The sequence below is a fragment of the Dromaius novaehollandiae genome, chromosome W (genome assembly GCF_036370855.1).
Source record: "Dromaius novaehollandiae isolate bDroNov1 chromosome W, bDroNov1.hap1, whole genome shotgun sequence".
NCBI lineage: Eukaryota > Metazoa > Chordata > Aves > Casuariiformes > Dromaiidae > Dromaius > Dromaius novaehollandiae.
The window spans coordinates 45,391,557-45,408,996 of NC_088130.1; the positions used below are offsets into that span (position 1 = coordinate 45,391,557).

The following is a 17,440-nucleotide window of genomic DNA, read 5'->3' on the forward strand; positions in this document are numbered from 1 at the left end:
CAAAGACACAGGATGGGAAAAAGAGAATTCTGGGGCAGGGGGGGAGCAGGGGGATGATGACAAAACAAACAAAAACAAAAAACCATATCCCTACACTTTTCTTGCTTTTCCCTGTTTCCGAAGGGAAGACTATATTCTAAAGAATAGCCAAACTGCAGCAGGCTACATGGGGCACTGACACCTCCTTTCTATAATGTAAAATGCTGTGCTTTATATGATTTTGCTTTTTATGCTGTTGAACTATTGAATGCCTCCACAATTTCATGGTAACAAAAAGCAAAGAAGGAGGACTACAAGCAACACTGATACAACACTTCAAAAAAAAAATCCTATTTAACAGACATGATACCAGTAAATACCATTTAATAGGTATTTAAAAATGAGATGATGGATGTAAGTATGAGTCAAGTCTACATGCAGGATTCTAGTACACAAAGTTTGGATGAAACACTACAAACCGCTGCCAATATCAACAATATAAGCATGCAGTTTAGGTTTTTTTAATCTTTTTAATTTTGTGGGTGAATTTAGTATTTATGAAAGAGAATTAAATAGCACTGACTAGTGCCAGACACAATATGAGCAAGCACTAGACAGCTTCAATGCACAGCTTTGTAAATGCATCTCATTTTTGACCTCCAACATTCTTGCTGAAAGTCTAGGTCACAGAACAGGACTTCAGAGCCTTTCTTTTGTGTGATTTAAGCTCATGATTGTGACTCAGAGTTAAACAGAGAGCACTGTCGATAACAGTGGTAAAGGATCACATTTGGGGAAAATTTCTCCCCTCTGATCTTCACAGCATGAATAATGCTTATTCTGTACATGTTCCAAGTACAGAACTCCCATTGAGGTTTCATAAAAAAAAAGTACAGAATACACAGCAGAGATCTACACTGTGGATAAGCTACTCACAGCATGAATTAGAGGATAACTTTGCCCTTAATTTGAACTCAAGTTCTTCCCCACACCGCATTTGAAAGATCCATTTGTTGCTGTATTTTCCAATTGTTCTACAAATGTGGCAGAAATGTAAGTTCGCTCCCCCTGATGGCTAACAGGAAACATACATTTCCAACGAAATGGACCAAAATTGTTTGGCTGAGATGAGTTGATGAAAAAACATCTGCTCAGTATGAAGTTGTATACTCTCAGTGTAAAGAGTAATCTTGATGGCTCAGTATAAGCAGAAGGAAAGCCACACAAAAAGTGTCTTTATAGTGCTTATGCAGTATTATAATTTCAGTGCTTAATATGGATTTTTTGTGTGATAGAAGAACTACTGAAAGCCTTTCTACTGGAGGCACAATAAACAGAAAACCATACTTTCTCCTATATAATTTTGTTCACGTAATTTTTGTTGTCCTTAATATACAGCACAGGGCTTTTATTTTCCATCAAAGGACCATAATACTTTTACTGCATCAGGGTACCATGCTTTTACTGAGTTGTGTGCAGATAAATCAATTTGTAAGTTTTTGTGACTCTCTGGAACTGTCTGTTTATTATTCTGACTTTTCTAAAGTACGAAAAAAAGAGTAAAATTGATCTCATGGAAAAAATGCATTTGATGCATGCAAAATTCCAATAGCTACAAACCTAGCTCTACAACAGCTGCGTGCACAATGCACTTTTTCATCCTATTCAATTCTTTTTTTTTTTTTCCCCTCCCCAGTACAGCTTTACTGGTAGAAGCAATCCAAGTGCAGACAGTTTCAGGCCACTGCTTTCATTGTAAGCAGTCTCAGTAATTAAACAGATCTCAGTAGTTACAGACCCTGCTGCGTCAGGTCTACACTCCCATTCATCATCACTAAGTATAAAAGAAACAGAGGTAAATTTTAACCTAAAAAAAAACCATGTGAACAACCTGATAAACTTTTCACATGCCTTCAGTAAGCAAGTTAAATATGACATAGTTGAGAAAACTTTGGACTTCTCCCTGTGTCAGATCACTGAATCAGAGCTCCAAAATGGGTGTAGAAGAATCTGACATACAGCTTAATGGTTTCTTAAACACTATCATTGAGGATATAAACTAGTAAAGTTTAATAGCAATCATAGTATCATACAACTTCTTGACAGCAGTGCAAAATTATTAAATGCCATTACGATGTAAAATGAACTGTTTTCAGCATTCATCATTACCTTTCAGTCTGGGGAAGAATTTGCCGGGATAAGTATGGGCATACTTCAATCAAAGCAGTAAACAAAAATGGCTAGTCTGTGGCTCTGGGCAAAATTCATTTCTCAATTTCATTTACAACTGAATTTCACTTTAAGTACCAGCAATTGTTTGAAACAGGAAAAAAAAAGAATTGAGTATTCCACTTATATTGGACATTTAAATACATAGCACAAAAAAAAAAGTGCTCATCTCTGGCACAAGGTCATCCTGTATTCAGGAACCTGATTTTGGAATGTTGGGTTTTTCAGGGAAAAAGCAGGGGAAAGGGTTTTTTTATGTTAGGAGGAAAGGAAAATAAGCTAACATTTGCTATCAACCATTTAAGATTTCCGCAGGATTCAAAAACACGAAAAAAATATAAATACATTTATCTCCTGACGGTTAATATCTTCTCAGTTTTCATTCTGAAATGAATTTTCATCAAAAGGTAACACCTATAGGAGCATTTGCTTTTTACAATATATTTTTATAAAAATAGTCTAGACCTTTCATTACTCTTATCTGTATCTTAAGGTATCAATTCAGATGTCCTGTGTAGCACGCAACACTACTGCAGAGATGACAGTCTTATTTCTAAAATATTTATTCTACTACCCACACTTTAAATGGGAAAAATGTGTAGAAGAGACTAAAAGCCAACACTGGAATATGAAACACCAAATATATGCACCTTTCCTTATTTATAATTGACATGCAATCATTCTGAGCAATGCAGATACAGTGATCAAGTGCACATTTTGCCATTACAGTAAGCTTCAATGATCAAGATAGAAAAGCAATATTTGGAAGTTTACAAACTCAAATAACTTGCTTGATTCAAGGTGTTTTCAGCTAAGACACCTGTGCTTATTTCCTCTTTAGGAAGCAGTAGATGCTCGGGCACTGTCCCTGCTGACAATGCACTGAGCCTTTTAGAATCTCCTGATAGGACTCATTAAAAAAGCTCTTCAAATCTATAATTGAACAGGTTTACTATAAATTGTGCCTGACATCATACATTCAAAATCAGCTCTTCTAACAAGATCAGATACTAATTGCTATAACCAATCTGTCCTTCTGTTAGCTCAAAAACAGCCCTCAAGGAACCAGTGAAGGGCACTGTAGGGCATCCTGTAAGTCAGATCCCCAATTTCTACCAAAACATAGAAGTTGGAAACAAGAAGGGGGAAAAAAAATTAATTAAAAAAAAAAAAAAAGAGAGAGAGAGAGACAGTACTTTATCAGACAGGAGCCGCAATGTGCTGGACCTGAAAGAGACTGAGAAGTCTTTTTTAGGAAAAAGATAATATAAAGTTTCAGAAAATATCTAGGTGCGTAGGGGAGAGGGATTGATTGATTGTATAAACATCAATAATTATGTCCAAGAGAATTTGTGCTCTTATTAATCATAATCCTAACATGATAAAAAGACTAACTTTTGGAGTGAAGACAGTCATGCCTGTCACATGCTCCATTATGGACAGGATTTATGTGGGTTCCTCTTAACAATGTAAACCAAGGCTTGGAGGGAAAGATTCTACATATTTTACCTTTTCACAGTCCTCTTATGGCAATTAACAGATACTACAGTGCTAATCCACATTTAAGAATTAACATACTTATTGAAAGAAAGAATGGTAAGGAAAAAGAAAATTACAGACATGGCTAAAATGACAAACTTTTTTAAGGATACTCAAAAACTGAAAGTTAAATAAAACAGAGGATATTAGTTTTAACACAGAACTGAAATCAGGTCAGACACTCCTACTCTAATGTTGGCAAGTTTCCATTCATATTACGTGTAATATGTTGCAACAACTACAAGCACATGCTACACAGCAAATCCCCACTTCTCACCTCAAACCATAGGTCTATATTTGAAACAAGGCTTGGACTCTAAGCCAATGTTAATAATGCTGAGCTAAATTTGTACTACTCCAATGCTTATTATGTCCTCTGGTTATCAAGGTCCTCTTCAAGCAAGTTATAGTTATGTTGTCTTCTATTTTCCAAAAGGAAAAATAAACCCTCTGGTCTCATTCTTTTCGATTTCGAACGGACAAAAGTCCATGGATACCCAAGATACTGCTGCATTTTGTCTGCTTCACTTAACAGACAATGGCTTCATTCTCACCACTAATTTCATTAGCATAGAAGCACTTGTATCTGAAGTATAAAAGCTGCTCTATAAAAGCAAATTCTATTTTCTATTGCACCAGTCAATAACTTTCAAGCTAGTGCCTGATACACGAACATAACACTACATACCTTTAAACTGTCTAATCTTTTTTCTTACTTACCCACATGAATAGCTTGCATATCTGTACAAAATACAAAAAGACACCAGAGATGTCAATTTACATGATATACTGATGGAGTCAGACTTTACTAATGACCAGATTACTTCATTCTTGGCCCAACATTTCCATTAAGTCACTAAGTCCATTAGGACCTGGAGTTCTTACACACATTTTACAATGTCCTTTAAAAATGTGTAGTAGGTCCACTTGCCAACTGGCATGTTTTCAAGGGAAGCCTGGTTAGGCCATAACACACACAAATAGGAAGAAACATTAGAGAGTTTCTTAAAAAGAAATCTACCATGAGAGTAAAGATTAATCATGTTCTAGAACATTCCAATAACCATCCACTAAAAAGGTCTTTAATTTTGGTGTATGGTAGTTAATAGTGGAGGAATCAATAGGAAGACTGTATGCTTGTTGCAGTTTTACTCGCTGGTATAGCAAGCAAGGGCAAAGCACTGTAAAATTTTTTATGAATTTTGAAGCAGTGAGAGGCAAATATCCAAGTGTGAACTTTGGCCAAAACTAGACAGGGAATAGTAATGAATTCAGTAAAATCTCATTCTGCAAATGTAGGGTCTTCATCTCCCTTTCCTCTACAGCTTTCCAACACTACAGTTATCAAACTGCATAGGTTTATAACAAAACAGAGAGACCTTTTATGATTCTGAGTCTGTAACTACTGTGCTGGGAAGACACAGATTCTGTTCATTAAAAGTGAAGATATTATTTAAACTTCTCTAGATTCTCTGTTGCAGTCTTCATTTAAATCCTTAAATTGATCTTACTGATTCTTAACTCCACAGCATGGGAAGAGCTATCTTGAAGAGAGTTCCTAATCCGACAGGAAAATTTGCCTCTTTTGTCGTACCAAGCAAGAGGAGGGTCCGCAGGTTCTACTAGGGCACTTGGGACTTTGGGGGGGGGGGGGGGGGGGTGCACAGCTTCTCCAAGAAGGCATACTTTCAAGGGCTAAAAAAAACTTTAAGATGAATGCCAGAAGACAACTGGGGAAAAAGGGAAGGAAAAAAATAATCTACCCTTGGCATGAAGTAAGCAGCAGAAGACAAGGTGTAAAACAGCTGAGACACAGAAAGGAAGGCGTATTTTCATTATACTTTCGTTATACATACCAAGGAAGACTGGAAAGACCTAGATTTAGGGTATATAGGAGTGAGGGTTTTAAAAGAGAAATTTAAATCATCTCAAGCAAGAGAGTAGACCTAATTCCCACACTCATTACTTTAGGCAATACGATACTGTAACTTCATACCCATATTCTAACTACCAGTGCATACCAACACTCTCAATTACAAAGGACTTGAAAGCGGTGCAAATAACTTGCAGAGGGATCTCACACAGCACCACTGTCTCCACAAGACACCAAACTGTAGACCCTCTGGTGTTTCTTTTCAATCCAATTTCTAATGCCCATTTTGAAACACATATAATCTGAAAAGGCTATGAATATAATATAGAAAAGTTGAATAGCTTTTATGCTTTTTTTTTTTCCTTCAAATACTTAATGGTTTCAACATTTGTTTTCTGGAAACCAAGTCTTTAATGCATACAATGTTTTATGCCTGTAGAGAATAGTTGCGTGAAGTGAAGTGAGAAGACTGGAAAAAATGAATCACTGCCTTGTGATCTGCCTGATCTAGGCCCAATTTCCTTGCATTTCAATCATATTAAATTCCACTCCTGGCAGTTTAAATGTCCCATTAGATAGGATAGATACCGGATTCTCCTGACTGCCGGACTCTTCTTGAAATGTATGTGTAACTGATTATATAGATAACTACTGTTAAAAGCAGGGTATATTGTAACTGAAAGAACCAATGTTTTATAAACAAAAAATAAACTTGTCTTTTTAATCAAGTGATAATCTGTGCTTCCAACTCAGATGTCTTTAGTTTTACTCCATAATGCACTGAACAAATGTTACTGAAATAACTATACCAGGACCGCATCAGCAAAAACTGGAATTTTTCCCATATGGAATAAGTATTGCTATAATTTTCCACATGGTTTTGCTTACTTTCAGTTCTAAATATGAAAACATCATAAACAGAAACAGGCATTTTCATAGAACAGTTATCAAAACCCGTTAGAATCAAAACTTGAACGCTAACGTAACACCACAAGGCAAACAAGTTTGGATTTAAAATAAAATTCCAAAGGCTATACAAAGCAGCTGGCAAATTCAAATTACATCACTGCATTTTCGTCAATTTTTTTTTCCCCTAAGTGTTCACAGAAAATGAATTTGCCATTTTGATAGCCCTAATAGTAAAGCCTGGACAAAAGAGCAATTGTCAGCTTTGGAAGGTTATTTCCCACTCCCAACCAAACAAGAACAATTATTTTCCTGAATTCTATTTCAAAAAGGTTCTGTTTCATTACTAATCTGGAAACAAAGGAGATTGCTTTATAATGCATTATCTGCATTATCCTAACATCCTAATAATCGAGAAACTGGATTAGGTTTCCACCTTGCTAATATATACACAAACTTAGACTGTAATTTGGCAACCTACGCTGTATCATCAAATATTAAACTTGTTATTAATAGGCCTTTGCTTCCAGGGAGTAAGATGCCAGTGAAATATGTAATTTTTGTCTTGTTTGAGATATTACATGTAAGTAAGAGAAAAAGCTCGGGCTTCAAAGTCCTTGCTGCATGGCAATTTGTCTCTCATACAACAGGAGGCAATTTTTAGGCTGATCAGACAGCTACCTATAGCTCAGTACAAACAAATTTGGTAGCTGTGTTTCGGTAAGGGTTCATTCCTGACAGATACTCACCAACTACAATGGCAAGTACAACTCACCATTGTTCTCAAAGCTTTTACAATGCTGTTTTTACTCCAATAGGAGTATCCTCCATATCCACAGACGCTCCTTCAGAGTTGTTTTACTCATAGTTAAGATAGCCACAGAAGCAAGAGGGAGAGAAACTGTTCCTTATGGAATAAAGTTCTGTTTTATTTTCACCAGCCTTTCTGTAGTTACAAAACACACTGAGGAAAAACAGAGGGGTGAGAATTCTCTGCATTCAGCTGGTTGGACACTGTATCAAAGGTTTTACTAGAAAAATATTTAAACTTACCAGTAGAGAAAACAAGAACTGTGTTATCCCAAAGATTGTATTTTTTCAGAGCATCAGTAAGGTTTCCTACAGCTTCATCCATAAGCGTCACCATTCCTGAATAATGGCGCCTCTTTTCATCCTTAATGGAGGAATATGGTTTCATGTATTCCTCAGGGACCTCGAGAGGTTCATGGACAGACTGAAAAGCGAGGTAGAGAAAGAGGGGCTGGGGTGGAAGGGACAGAACATAAATTAGTTGAATGTAAAGCATTAAATACAAAAGTTACTACAGCAAAAGCAGCCATCATTCATCAAAAGGTACAGGAACTGTGGTTTCATTTCTTCTAGACTTCTCTCTCCTAAGCCCTAAGCATAAACTACTCAAACTCTGATAAACAATTTATGCAGAACTGTGAAAAACATCAGGTGCATCTTTTCTTCATAATCACAGTTAAGAGAGTTTATTTCTGCGACTCTTCTCCCACTAAACTTTCTATTCTCTTTTTAGGAGACAAAGCTACGTGCAAAATCGTTTCTCTAAACTCATTTGCCATGACCTGTGTTAATAAAAATCAAATGAAGAAGGGCAGCAGGCCAGGATTTCACAGCCAAAATGGATTCTGACAGGAGACAAGGCAAGTTTTGTAAGCACTAGTTCTCACACTTAGTTGTCCTCTGTCCTGCTGAAAAGCCTCAATTTACAGCACAAGCACAGGTCTCTGCATTAATATTTTATTAACATTATTCTAAATATTCTTTAGTGTTAAAGTTATCAAATAAAGTGACAGCTGCTGACTGTACCTTCTCAGTTTTATGATTGGCTATCAGATCTATAGCTCTTTCTGTGAATAAATTAGTGGAGTACATGTTTTTAAATCTAGTTACAACTTCTTCTCCATCTCGAAAGTCCAGAGCGCAGCGTGTTACATTCTTTGCTTTGATGAGCACACAACGGTCATGAGAGTAGTAATCCTCACTTCCCAGAAGATAGCCTAGAACAGGAAAAGATGACAAATAAACTGACGAACATAGTGTCATATAAACAGGTGCATCAGGAAAAAATTGTCAGAGATAAACATCAAAGATTCAGTGGTTTTTAACCGAAACATTCCTCCAGCATTTGATGATCTATAGTAACATCCCTGGACAAGACTCAGTAGCTCAATATTCAACACTTGTTAGGCTTTTTATTGTTAATACAAACAGTAATTTCAAAACATACAAAACAAAACATTTTGATAGTTAATGACTATGTCCACAACTTTATATCAAAGACATTAGCATTAAAGTAATGCACTCATAGCAAGGGCAACAACCTGTCCAGGTACTATTATGATTTTTAGCTGGTATGATTTTGTATATTTGGCTTTTTGCAGAAGACTTCTCTCTATTAGAAAGTTCGGCGTTATTATTTCGTTTGCCTTTTTTCAGCAACATCAAAGCATAGAGTATTTTTCATGTCAGCTGTGTGGCAATTTCTGATCTGCTGCTGACACCAACTGGTGAAAAGAGACAGTATTATTTAAAGATCTCCAAAGCAAACAGACAAAAATTCTAGTAAAGATTTACTCTATCAAGGCCCATTCTGTTAAGTCTTGAGTACCTTTGCTTTTTACTGACCAGCAACAAAATTCCTCAAAACCCTTAGAATCTCAGTAATTATTAATTTTAAAATTAGATTTCACATTTTATCCTTCTTAAATACCCTGAAAAAACAGCTGAATCGCACAAAATTATATTCTAAAGTTCTGCAAACCCAAACTAAAACTAGGGACAAAGCTCCGAAATAGAGGGACTTGAATTTTTATTCAGCCACTTCAAGTACAGTTATTTGTGCAACAAAATATGCACAGAAGGAAAGAAGTACTATTTGAAATATACTTCTTATACATTTTTAGAAGAAAAATAGCTTTTCTTTCAAACCACAGTGATTTTGTGTGCAGACTGCCTACATCAACATACTCAGTTAGACACAAGTAGCGTTTTCCCTATTTTGAGTGCCCACTGGGAGACATACTGTGTCAAGTTTGCTGAAGAACCAAATGCCCCTAATTGCAAACAATACCTACTGGAATTATGTGAACGTAATAGGATATTAAAACACTATGTCCTATGAAAAATAATTCCATCAGTGTCATGCTGGGCAGCCAATCGCCATGCCGACTTAGATCTAGCCTAGGCCCCTGTATTAAGAGCCTGCTCCCTCCCAGGGTGAGATTTCATGATCAGCTTAAGCTGATCTCAGTCTACACTGCCAGGAAAAGCACTGTCTCTTTTGACGGGATGGGAGCGTGCAGCCAAAGAGGGCAGGGACACACACCCTTCAGCAACAACTCACATGTATTAACTTAACTCAGTCATGAACCCATAGCCCCAAGCTCCCTCAACAGTCAAAAGAGATAATCAAAGGGAACAGTTCTTCCACCTAAAATCTGGATCACTGCTATCTATAAAGGGAACATAGTGTAACCAGGCTCTTCACCTAAATACCTGAAGCTAGACAAGAGGAATGTGGGCCTCAGTAAGCATAGTTTAAATTTTTCTGCATCTCAGTTAATCAGCTGTAAAACTGGGCAGCAGTACTACACCATTTTACAAAATTATTTTGAAGATATTCAACTGTTTTGAAATATTCCATTCGATGAAAGCATCCTGAAAACAACCAAGTGGGGATTAACAACTTTATATTCAGTACCAAATGGGAAGAGATGCCTTACAGGCTACCTGATTCACATAACATCTATGATACTTGTGCAAAACTATTAGACCCCCAGGCAATACTGGGGCAGGAGCATTGAGAGAGGAAAAACAAATCATATGTAGTTACAAGTTGCTTTGTAATGCACTCACACTTAGACAATCTAATTCTGATTTTTTTTAACCCAAGTGCTTGACTTCACAACTTGGAGTTCTTGTAATATGCTTTTTGGATGCTGTTTTATAGAGGTTCTTACACTACCTTCTTTGCCACAAGCTCTGGGAAAGCCATTTAAAAGAAATGATGCTCTATTACCAAAGCATAAACAGAGCATAGTATAAAGCGCATTTCTCTTTCTCTTTTTAAAAGATTGGCTTATTGGAAGTATTTTATTATTTACAGAACAAGTAATGTCTACTGTCTGATCTAATGCAAAAGTTCAGTTTAAAGACGCCTCTAGAAAACATACTGATAACACACCTTGAATTTCCTAAATATCACGAAATCAAATTAGATGTGGATCTTAAAAAGAGAAATACTTTCTTTGCTAAATTCAATAACTATGGCATTTTCATTCCTTTTGGAAACAGGCATGCTCAAGTATTCATTTAAGGACACACTAACAGTAAATCTACTATTCTTAGAAGAATCAAGCAGTTTCTCCTTATTTTTAACACTATTTGTATTATCCACATTAAATCTAATCATTACCAAAGTAAGTATCAAATCCTCTCCGGGTTGGAAGGCATTCTTTTCTGTACATCCCTAAATGCCACTTCCCCACCATGTGAGTAACATATCCTGCCTCTTTAAGTAGCTCTGGGAGGAGTTTCTCATCCAGGGGGAGACAGCTGGGTTGGCAGGGCCAAATTATTTGGTGTTGTAAACCTGTGTGGATCTAGTAGGAAAAAGAAAGAACAAATATTAGTTACAAGGTAATGACACATTCAGGTAGGCAACAGTATAAAAGCAGGTGCGGAAAGAAACAAAACAGCAGAGCAAGCTAGCATGAGTCTTAGAGGCTCCTGCTTTCACAGATGTACCACAGAGGAGGTACAGGAAGCCAAGGGTGCAGGGCAGGGGGAGTACAGAGGAAGATAATGAAATAGTACTGCAGCTGCTAACAAGGAGATCTTTCCAGGCGCAAATTAAGTGTAATGAAAAATAAAGCCTCCTATGTTTTCATCTAAAAATCTGACAGGTGGCAACTACCATTACAGTCTGTTTGAAGGCTAAGGGCAACATCTCAACATGGAATGAGAAATTTCAAGTGGCACTAGAGAGAGACAAAAAAAAAAAAAAAAAAAAAAGAGCCTTGCAGTTGAAGCTGCAGAACTTTTGTCCATATCTGAGAATAGTCACTGGATGAAAGGATGATAAAGGCCAGGAAAGCAAATTTTTGCACTACTGTTCTAAATGGACATGATATATACACATATTTATATATGCATTTACATACTTAAAGTAAGCATGAGCACTTTAAGAATAAGTATTTGAATACCAGGGACAAAGCAAGTTGTAGATACAGCCTAGGTCTGACTTGTAATAGCTCCACGTAAGTTTCCAGTCTTAAAAAGTGACTTACGGTATACCTTTACAAAAGTATTACTGATATGATACTCCAAGTAGTGCATTTTGCTTGACGCAAGAAATACTTCAGCTACTGTGTACTATAAACTTACTTTTGTCAACTCCCCTATCTCCCTCCCAAAAAACAAAACAATCATCCTAAACCTAAGACAGAAAACAGACAGACAGATTTAAATATCTTATTTATTTCCAGTAATCAGTCTTTTTTAAAGCACAAAATTTCCAGGATCCCCTGGACCACAAGACAGCTGATTTTGTAACTACACTATGCACTTCAGTCTAGCAAGCCACATGATTAACTTCAAAAGCATCACTTAGCATCACTTTGAATTCACTTTTAAACCAAATGAGCCTTGATCTCAACTGCATGGGTAAGCAGGCCCTCATAAAGTTAACAAGTTATTAATTTTCTCCCAAATTGGAGTTGGGGGAAAAAAAGAAAGTCTTCTTAAAAAAAAAAAAAAAAAAGACAAAAATATTTTTAATATAGTGAAAGACACAAACTAACAAAGCATAGTAACTTCTTCCAGTATCTCTAGAAGGCAAAAAGGAGAGGAGAATAAGAGAAAGTCTATAGTTTTCATAAATCAATACCTTTGCTCTTCTTTGTTCATTTAGAGGAAGATGCTTATCAAAATTTCAGCTTTGGAGAGGACCAGATTTACGTTACTTTCTTAAATCTCAGAGCAAACATTAATCATATCGATGGTAAAACAAAACAAAATTGTGGACATTTGCTACATAATTATTTCCTGCATAGAATATCTCCTCAGTTTTATATAAAGTTACTTGCATTTTCTAATATTATTTTACTCAATTTTAACAAGGTCAACACTAAATGATTAAATTATCGAGTCAGATGCATACCATGAATTTAAATCAAGACTGATCTATGAACGTTTCCAATTTCCACTTTTAAGAGCAGTGCAGAACCTCCAGTTAATGATGAACCATTTCTAGACAAGCAGGTTAGAGTACAAATTGTATTCTAGAAACAGTCAAAATAAAGTAAAGCATTATTTTAGGTTGTTTACATAAAAATTTTGAGAGAGTTGGGAAAAAAAATCAACTATATCTTCCTATTCTTTAGTATGGACTCTTGAGGTTTCTAGGAACAGAACCAAAGTTGCTACAGAAGGGTGTCATCTACAATGGTCTTTCTGAGAGAACAAGAGATAAAACATATCCACTAGTACAGGAAACCATTTATTTTCATTCTGAACAGTTTCCTTGACAAATCACTATGATTAACACACACATGTAGGATTTTCTGAGAGAGAGGGGAAGTTTCTGAAATACACTTAATCCTTTGTCAGTTCCTTCTTTCTGTCCTTGCTATATTTTTTCCTTCCCTGTTTTTGCTAAAGTTGTTATAAAAAGGAGGGGGAAAGCAAGAGAATAAGAAAGTATAGCAGCATGACGAAGTCTGATTCTTACAGCTGTGCAGCTGAAAAAGAAAAGGAAAATTGAGAGCATAGACTACAAAGCAGCTAGATACCAGACTAAGGTGCAGCCTGTCTGCACCCCATCGAGGGGCACACCTATGGCATCATATAAAGGAGGATGTACAGGTTAGGATGTATGCAAATAAGTTGCATAAACTGAACACACATTGCTGCTTATGGCTGGATCTTGCATGCCTAGCCAATTAAGTGCCTAACGGTAGAGGACAATATCAGAGATATTTTTCAAAAGACACTGCCATGTCTTTTAATCTGAAGTGTACTCACACCTCTACTTTTCTGAAGCAAAGCATCCTGCAACAGACCCACATTTAGTCAGCTTTTAAGCCAGCAAACAAAAAAGTGAAGTACAGATGGTTTATTTATATGTAAATACGCTTCATCTTCATAAAGAGCCTTCCTCCAAGTGTTTCTTTAAGTGAGATAAAGGAAGGCCAAACTACACATAGTATTAATACCAAACAATAGGAAAATGCTTCATCAATTAGCTGTTAACGCAGTATGTTTTATTTAACCCTTTCAGAGTACAGCACCAGGAAGACCAGTGAAAAGCCTGCGAATTAAGAGTGTGAGGAGTGAGGAGCGATCGTGACAAGCAGTTATGTCAAACCTCCCCTGACGAAAAGCACACCGGATGCACCCCTGAACAGCCGGCGGGTTCACACCTCTTTGCGGCTGGATTTTCACCCGGGGGAGGGAGGGCTCTCCCTCGGGACCCCCTCGAGGGTCACTCACGCCACCCCCCGCCAGCGCACGGCGCAGCAGACCATCCCCTGCGAAGCTTCACACGCACACGGAGCGTCGGGACTTCCAGCCTTCCGCTGCGGGACGCGCCAAGAGCAGGCGTCCGCGTCGGCTGCCCGCGGCGGCACGGCGCCGGGGAAGGCGCTCGCAAGCGCCCGGCGACCACGCAGGCGGCACTTAGCTTTCAAACCGGCCGCGAGGGACGCGCTCACCCCGCCGCCGCCGCCGGCCCCCCCCGCTCCGCGAGGGCGCAGCCTCGCCGCGGCGGCCCGCGGCGGCCGTTGGACGCCCCCCGCGCGGCCGCGCTGGCGCCCGCCCCCCGCGCCCCACCTGGTAGCGGCCGCTGAGGAGCTGGCTGCGGGACGGCGTGCACAGCGGCTGCGTGTAGTACCGCTCCAGCCGCACGCCGCCCGCCCCCAGCGCGTCCAGCCGCGGCGTGCGGATGGCCGAGCCGTGCCAGCCCACGTCGCCCCAGCCCAGGTCGTCGGCCAGCACCACCACCAGGTGCGGGGGCGGCCGCCGCGCCGCCGCCAGCCGCAGAAGGCACCAGAGCAGGCAGAGCCGCCGCCAGCCGCCCGCCCGCCGCGCCATCGCCGCCCGCCCGCGCAACCAGGAACTGGGCCGCCGGGCGGGCCGGGCGCCCACGGCCGTCCCCGAGTGGGCAGCGGGGCCCGCCCCGGGGCCGGGCCGCGGCGCGGGGAGCGCCCCCGGTCCGCCCGCCGGGGGCGGAGGCGGGGTGGCGCCGCGCCGCGGTCTCCTCAGCAGCGCAGGGCTGCGGCCGCGGCCCAGCCCTGCTCCTTCACGGAGGCGTGTGCCGTAATTTAGGCCACAAACAGGTTTTCTAACCGTCAGGATAGGGAGGTTTTGCAGTACCGGCCTGGATCGATGCTGTATAGTTTAAGTTGATTCATTTATTAAATGAATCAAAAAACTGATTGTAACGTTGTTGCCCGTCATACCGGAGTATTCAACTCCGTGATGTTGGAGCTCTCTTCCAATTGTATCTTCCTTTAACTCCTACATTACGACCTCCATTGCAGACCGTGGAGCCTTTCCCATGGGGAACCCCGGAACTACGTGGGAGCTTTCGTTTCACGTCATTTTTGCTTCCATGAAAGTCAACAGAGCAATTTTAGTAGAGGACACAGTATATTCTCGTACAAGTAGCTGGAGTGTTACTCAGTTCTCTCTTTGTATCCAAGACCATAGCAGCCCATCCAGACTATACAGAGCTTATTTGACACATAAGCCAGATGGGGCAGCCACGTATTAGTAGCTGCAAAACAGCCCTCGTCTTGCTGCTTGCCAACCTGTGCTACAGCCCTGGAAAGGCAAGTCGCCACTGCCGCTGAAGAAGCAGCGGAGGAGTGTGAGATGGCAGCTACTACTGCAGCAGGAAGTGCGTGGTGCCTCTCCTTCCGCTCGTACCAGCATCAGCTGCTGCTCTGATCCCTTCCCCTGCCCATCCCCATCAGCCAAATCATGGGTGACCCAGTGCTTTTTTTCTGGGGGTGTTAGGATATAATTTTGTTTCTATGGATGAGAAGCTTGATCTAGCTCTGGTGGTAAAATATTGCTTGGGACTGTTAGGGAATAGGAAGGAACTGAAGCAACCCAGAAGCTGAAATAACAGCTATGCCAACAAGGCTGTTTCTTCAGACCATGTAATCTTCAAACGCAATATCATAACGACTACTAACCTAATTATAATCTTGATGTAAAATCTAAGACTGAGTACTGTGAAATGACAGAAATAACTGTCAGCTCTATTCAGTTTCATTCATCCATGGAATACATATGAATTTCCGTATCCATTTAAAGATCAAATAATCATGTGTTTGACATTTAGCTGAAATGGTATGTATGTATATTCCCAAATTTATATAGCCATTTGGTGACAGGTGAAAAAAAATCCACATTAAAAATAAAATTTATCAGTAAATAAAGGCAAAGACTGAATATGCCAGACTCCTATTTGCTGTCTTTTTGACTGACAAGTCTCTGTGGAAAGAAGATTCTTTCGCCTATGAATGAAGGCTCCTGGATAAGCCTATGAAGTTACCAGCTCTTTACTCATAAAATCCTTAGTATTCCCTGCTGGTATGAAAACAACAACAATGATGAGAGATGCCACATTTTTTCTACAATAAGAGTGTGCTATATTCCACAGCTCAAAAATACTGCTCGATAACTTCACACTGCACTATCTCCAAATTAGGAAATTACAGGAGGAGATATGTTTGTGAGAGGTAGCTAATTCATTCTGATTGTCATAAATACATAGTTGTATTACGATAATTCAGTGTAAATCAGATGACTGATTTATAATCCCTTGAGAAGTCAGTTTAGGCTTAAATTGCCAAGTCTGACTCATGTACAATATCACGTGACTGATTCCCAGAATGTATATTTTTTAGGTTGCTAGTCCTGACACTTGACTAGACAAAGGGTACTGGCTGTGCTCCCTGCGTCCTGATGTTTCTCTGGGCCTTCTGGGTCAAAGAAATGGAAAGCCCTGCAGAGGCAACTCTGAATAAGATGACAGGAGGACACATTGGAACTGCACTCAGCACACAGGAGAAGAAAATCCGTAATAAAAAGAAACCAGGGAGGCAGCAGTGGTAAGAAGAAGATATATCTGATAGGTAACGTCAAGTGCCAAAAAAATCCAGGCAAAAAGAAGGTGATCTGAGATAAGAGAGAGATAAAACAAAATTTGAAAAGGAAGAGATGAATTAAAAGAATAGATTTTTTTTGTTAAATTTTTCACTCCTAAAAGACAATGAAGAATGATCTGATACTATTAAGGCAAGCTACCACTGGTTTTGTTATACATAGACTTGCAAGTTCTCTTTTCTTCATGTGCAAACTACTGTTAGTGCTGTGTTGTTATAGCTTCATTCTGCCTATCACACCACGTTTATTTTCTTGGTGAGTCTCCAATCAGAGTCAATTCTTGGACAGAGCACAGATGTGCTGGAAGTTCGTGAAGAAGGCTTTCCCTGATGCTTTTGTTCCTCTCAGCTTTAGGACATGGATGAAAATTAAACAAGTTACACTAACAAGACACCCAGAGTCTTTCTTTTTTGGGAAGCAGGCAAACAAGGCCTTTTCTTGCTTATGAGCCCAGTGTCTAAATAGGGCACTGGTATCAGAACAAGAAGCAACAATACTTTCCTAAAGTTAGTTTTCCCTGAAGTGAATTCCATGATTACTGCCAAGCTGATATGTGACTATGAGTTAGATTTTCTTTGTTGAGATGTGATTCACACTGTTCAAAAGACTGGAAACTTCCATCTTACCTTATTTTTAGTTCAGATCCCATCACCAGTCACAGTTGTCTCACTGAATTATGTATTTCACCAACTTCTCCCATATCCTTAT

At 39.3% G+C, this 17,440-nt stretch overlaps 1 protein-coding gene across 4 annotated transcripts in view; it reads right to left on the reverse strand.

Moving 5' to 3' along the window:
- Positions 1-14,710, reverse strand: part of LOC112987068 (arylsulfatase B) — a 90,518-nt gene extending 75,808 nt beyond the window's left edge. For 3 of the 4 annotated variants that reach the window (XR_010385817.1, XR_010385818.1, XM_064500816.1), the window contains exons 1-4: positions 14,387-14,710; positions 10,971-11,157; positions 8,363-8,553; positions 7,580-7,787 (exon numbers count right to left, since the gene is read on the reverse strand). Coding sequence is in view for 2 of the 4 variants with exons in the window: in XM_064500816.1 (XP_064356886.1) it covers positions 7,580-7,787; positions 8,363-8,553; positions 10,971-11,157; positions 14,387-14,647 (847 nt within the window). In the remaining 2 variants the exon portion in view is untranslated. Of the gene's footprint in view, positions 1-7,579; positions 7,788-8,362; positions 8,554-10,970; positions 11,158-12,716; positions 13,497-14,386 lie in introns of those variants that run through there. The other variant, XM_026106756.2, reaches the window with a different exon arrangement.
- Between the last annotated feature and the right edge of the window lie 2,730 nt (positions 14,711-17,440).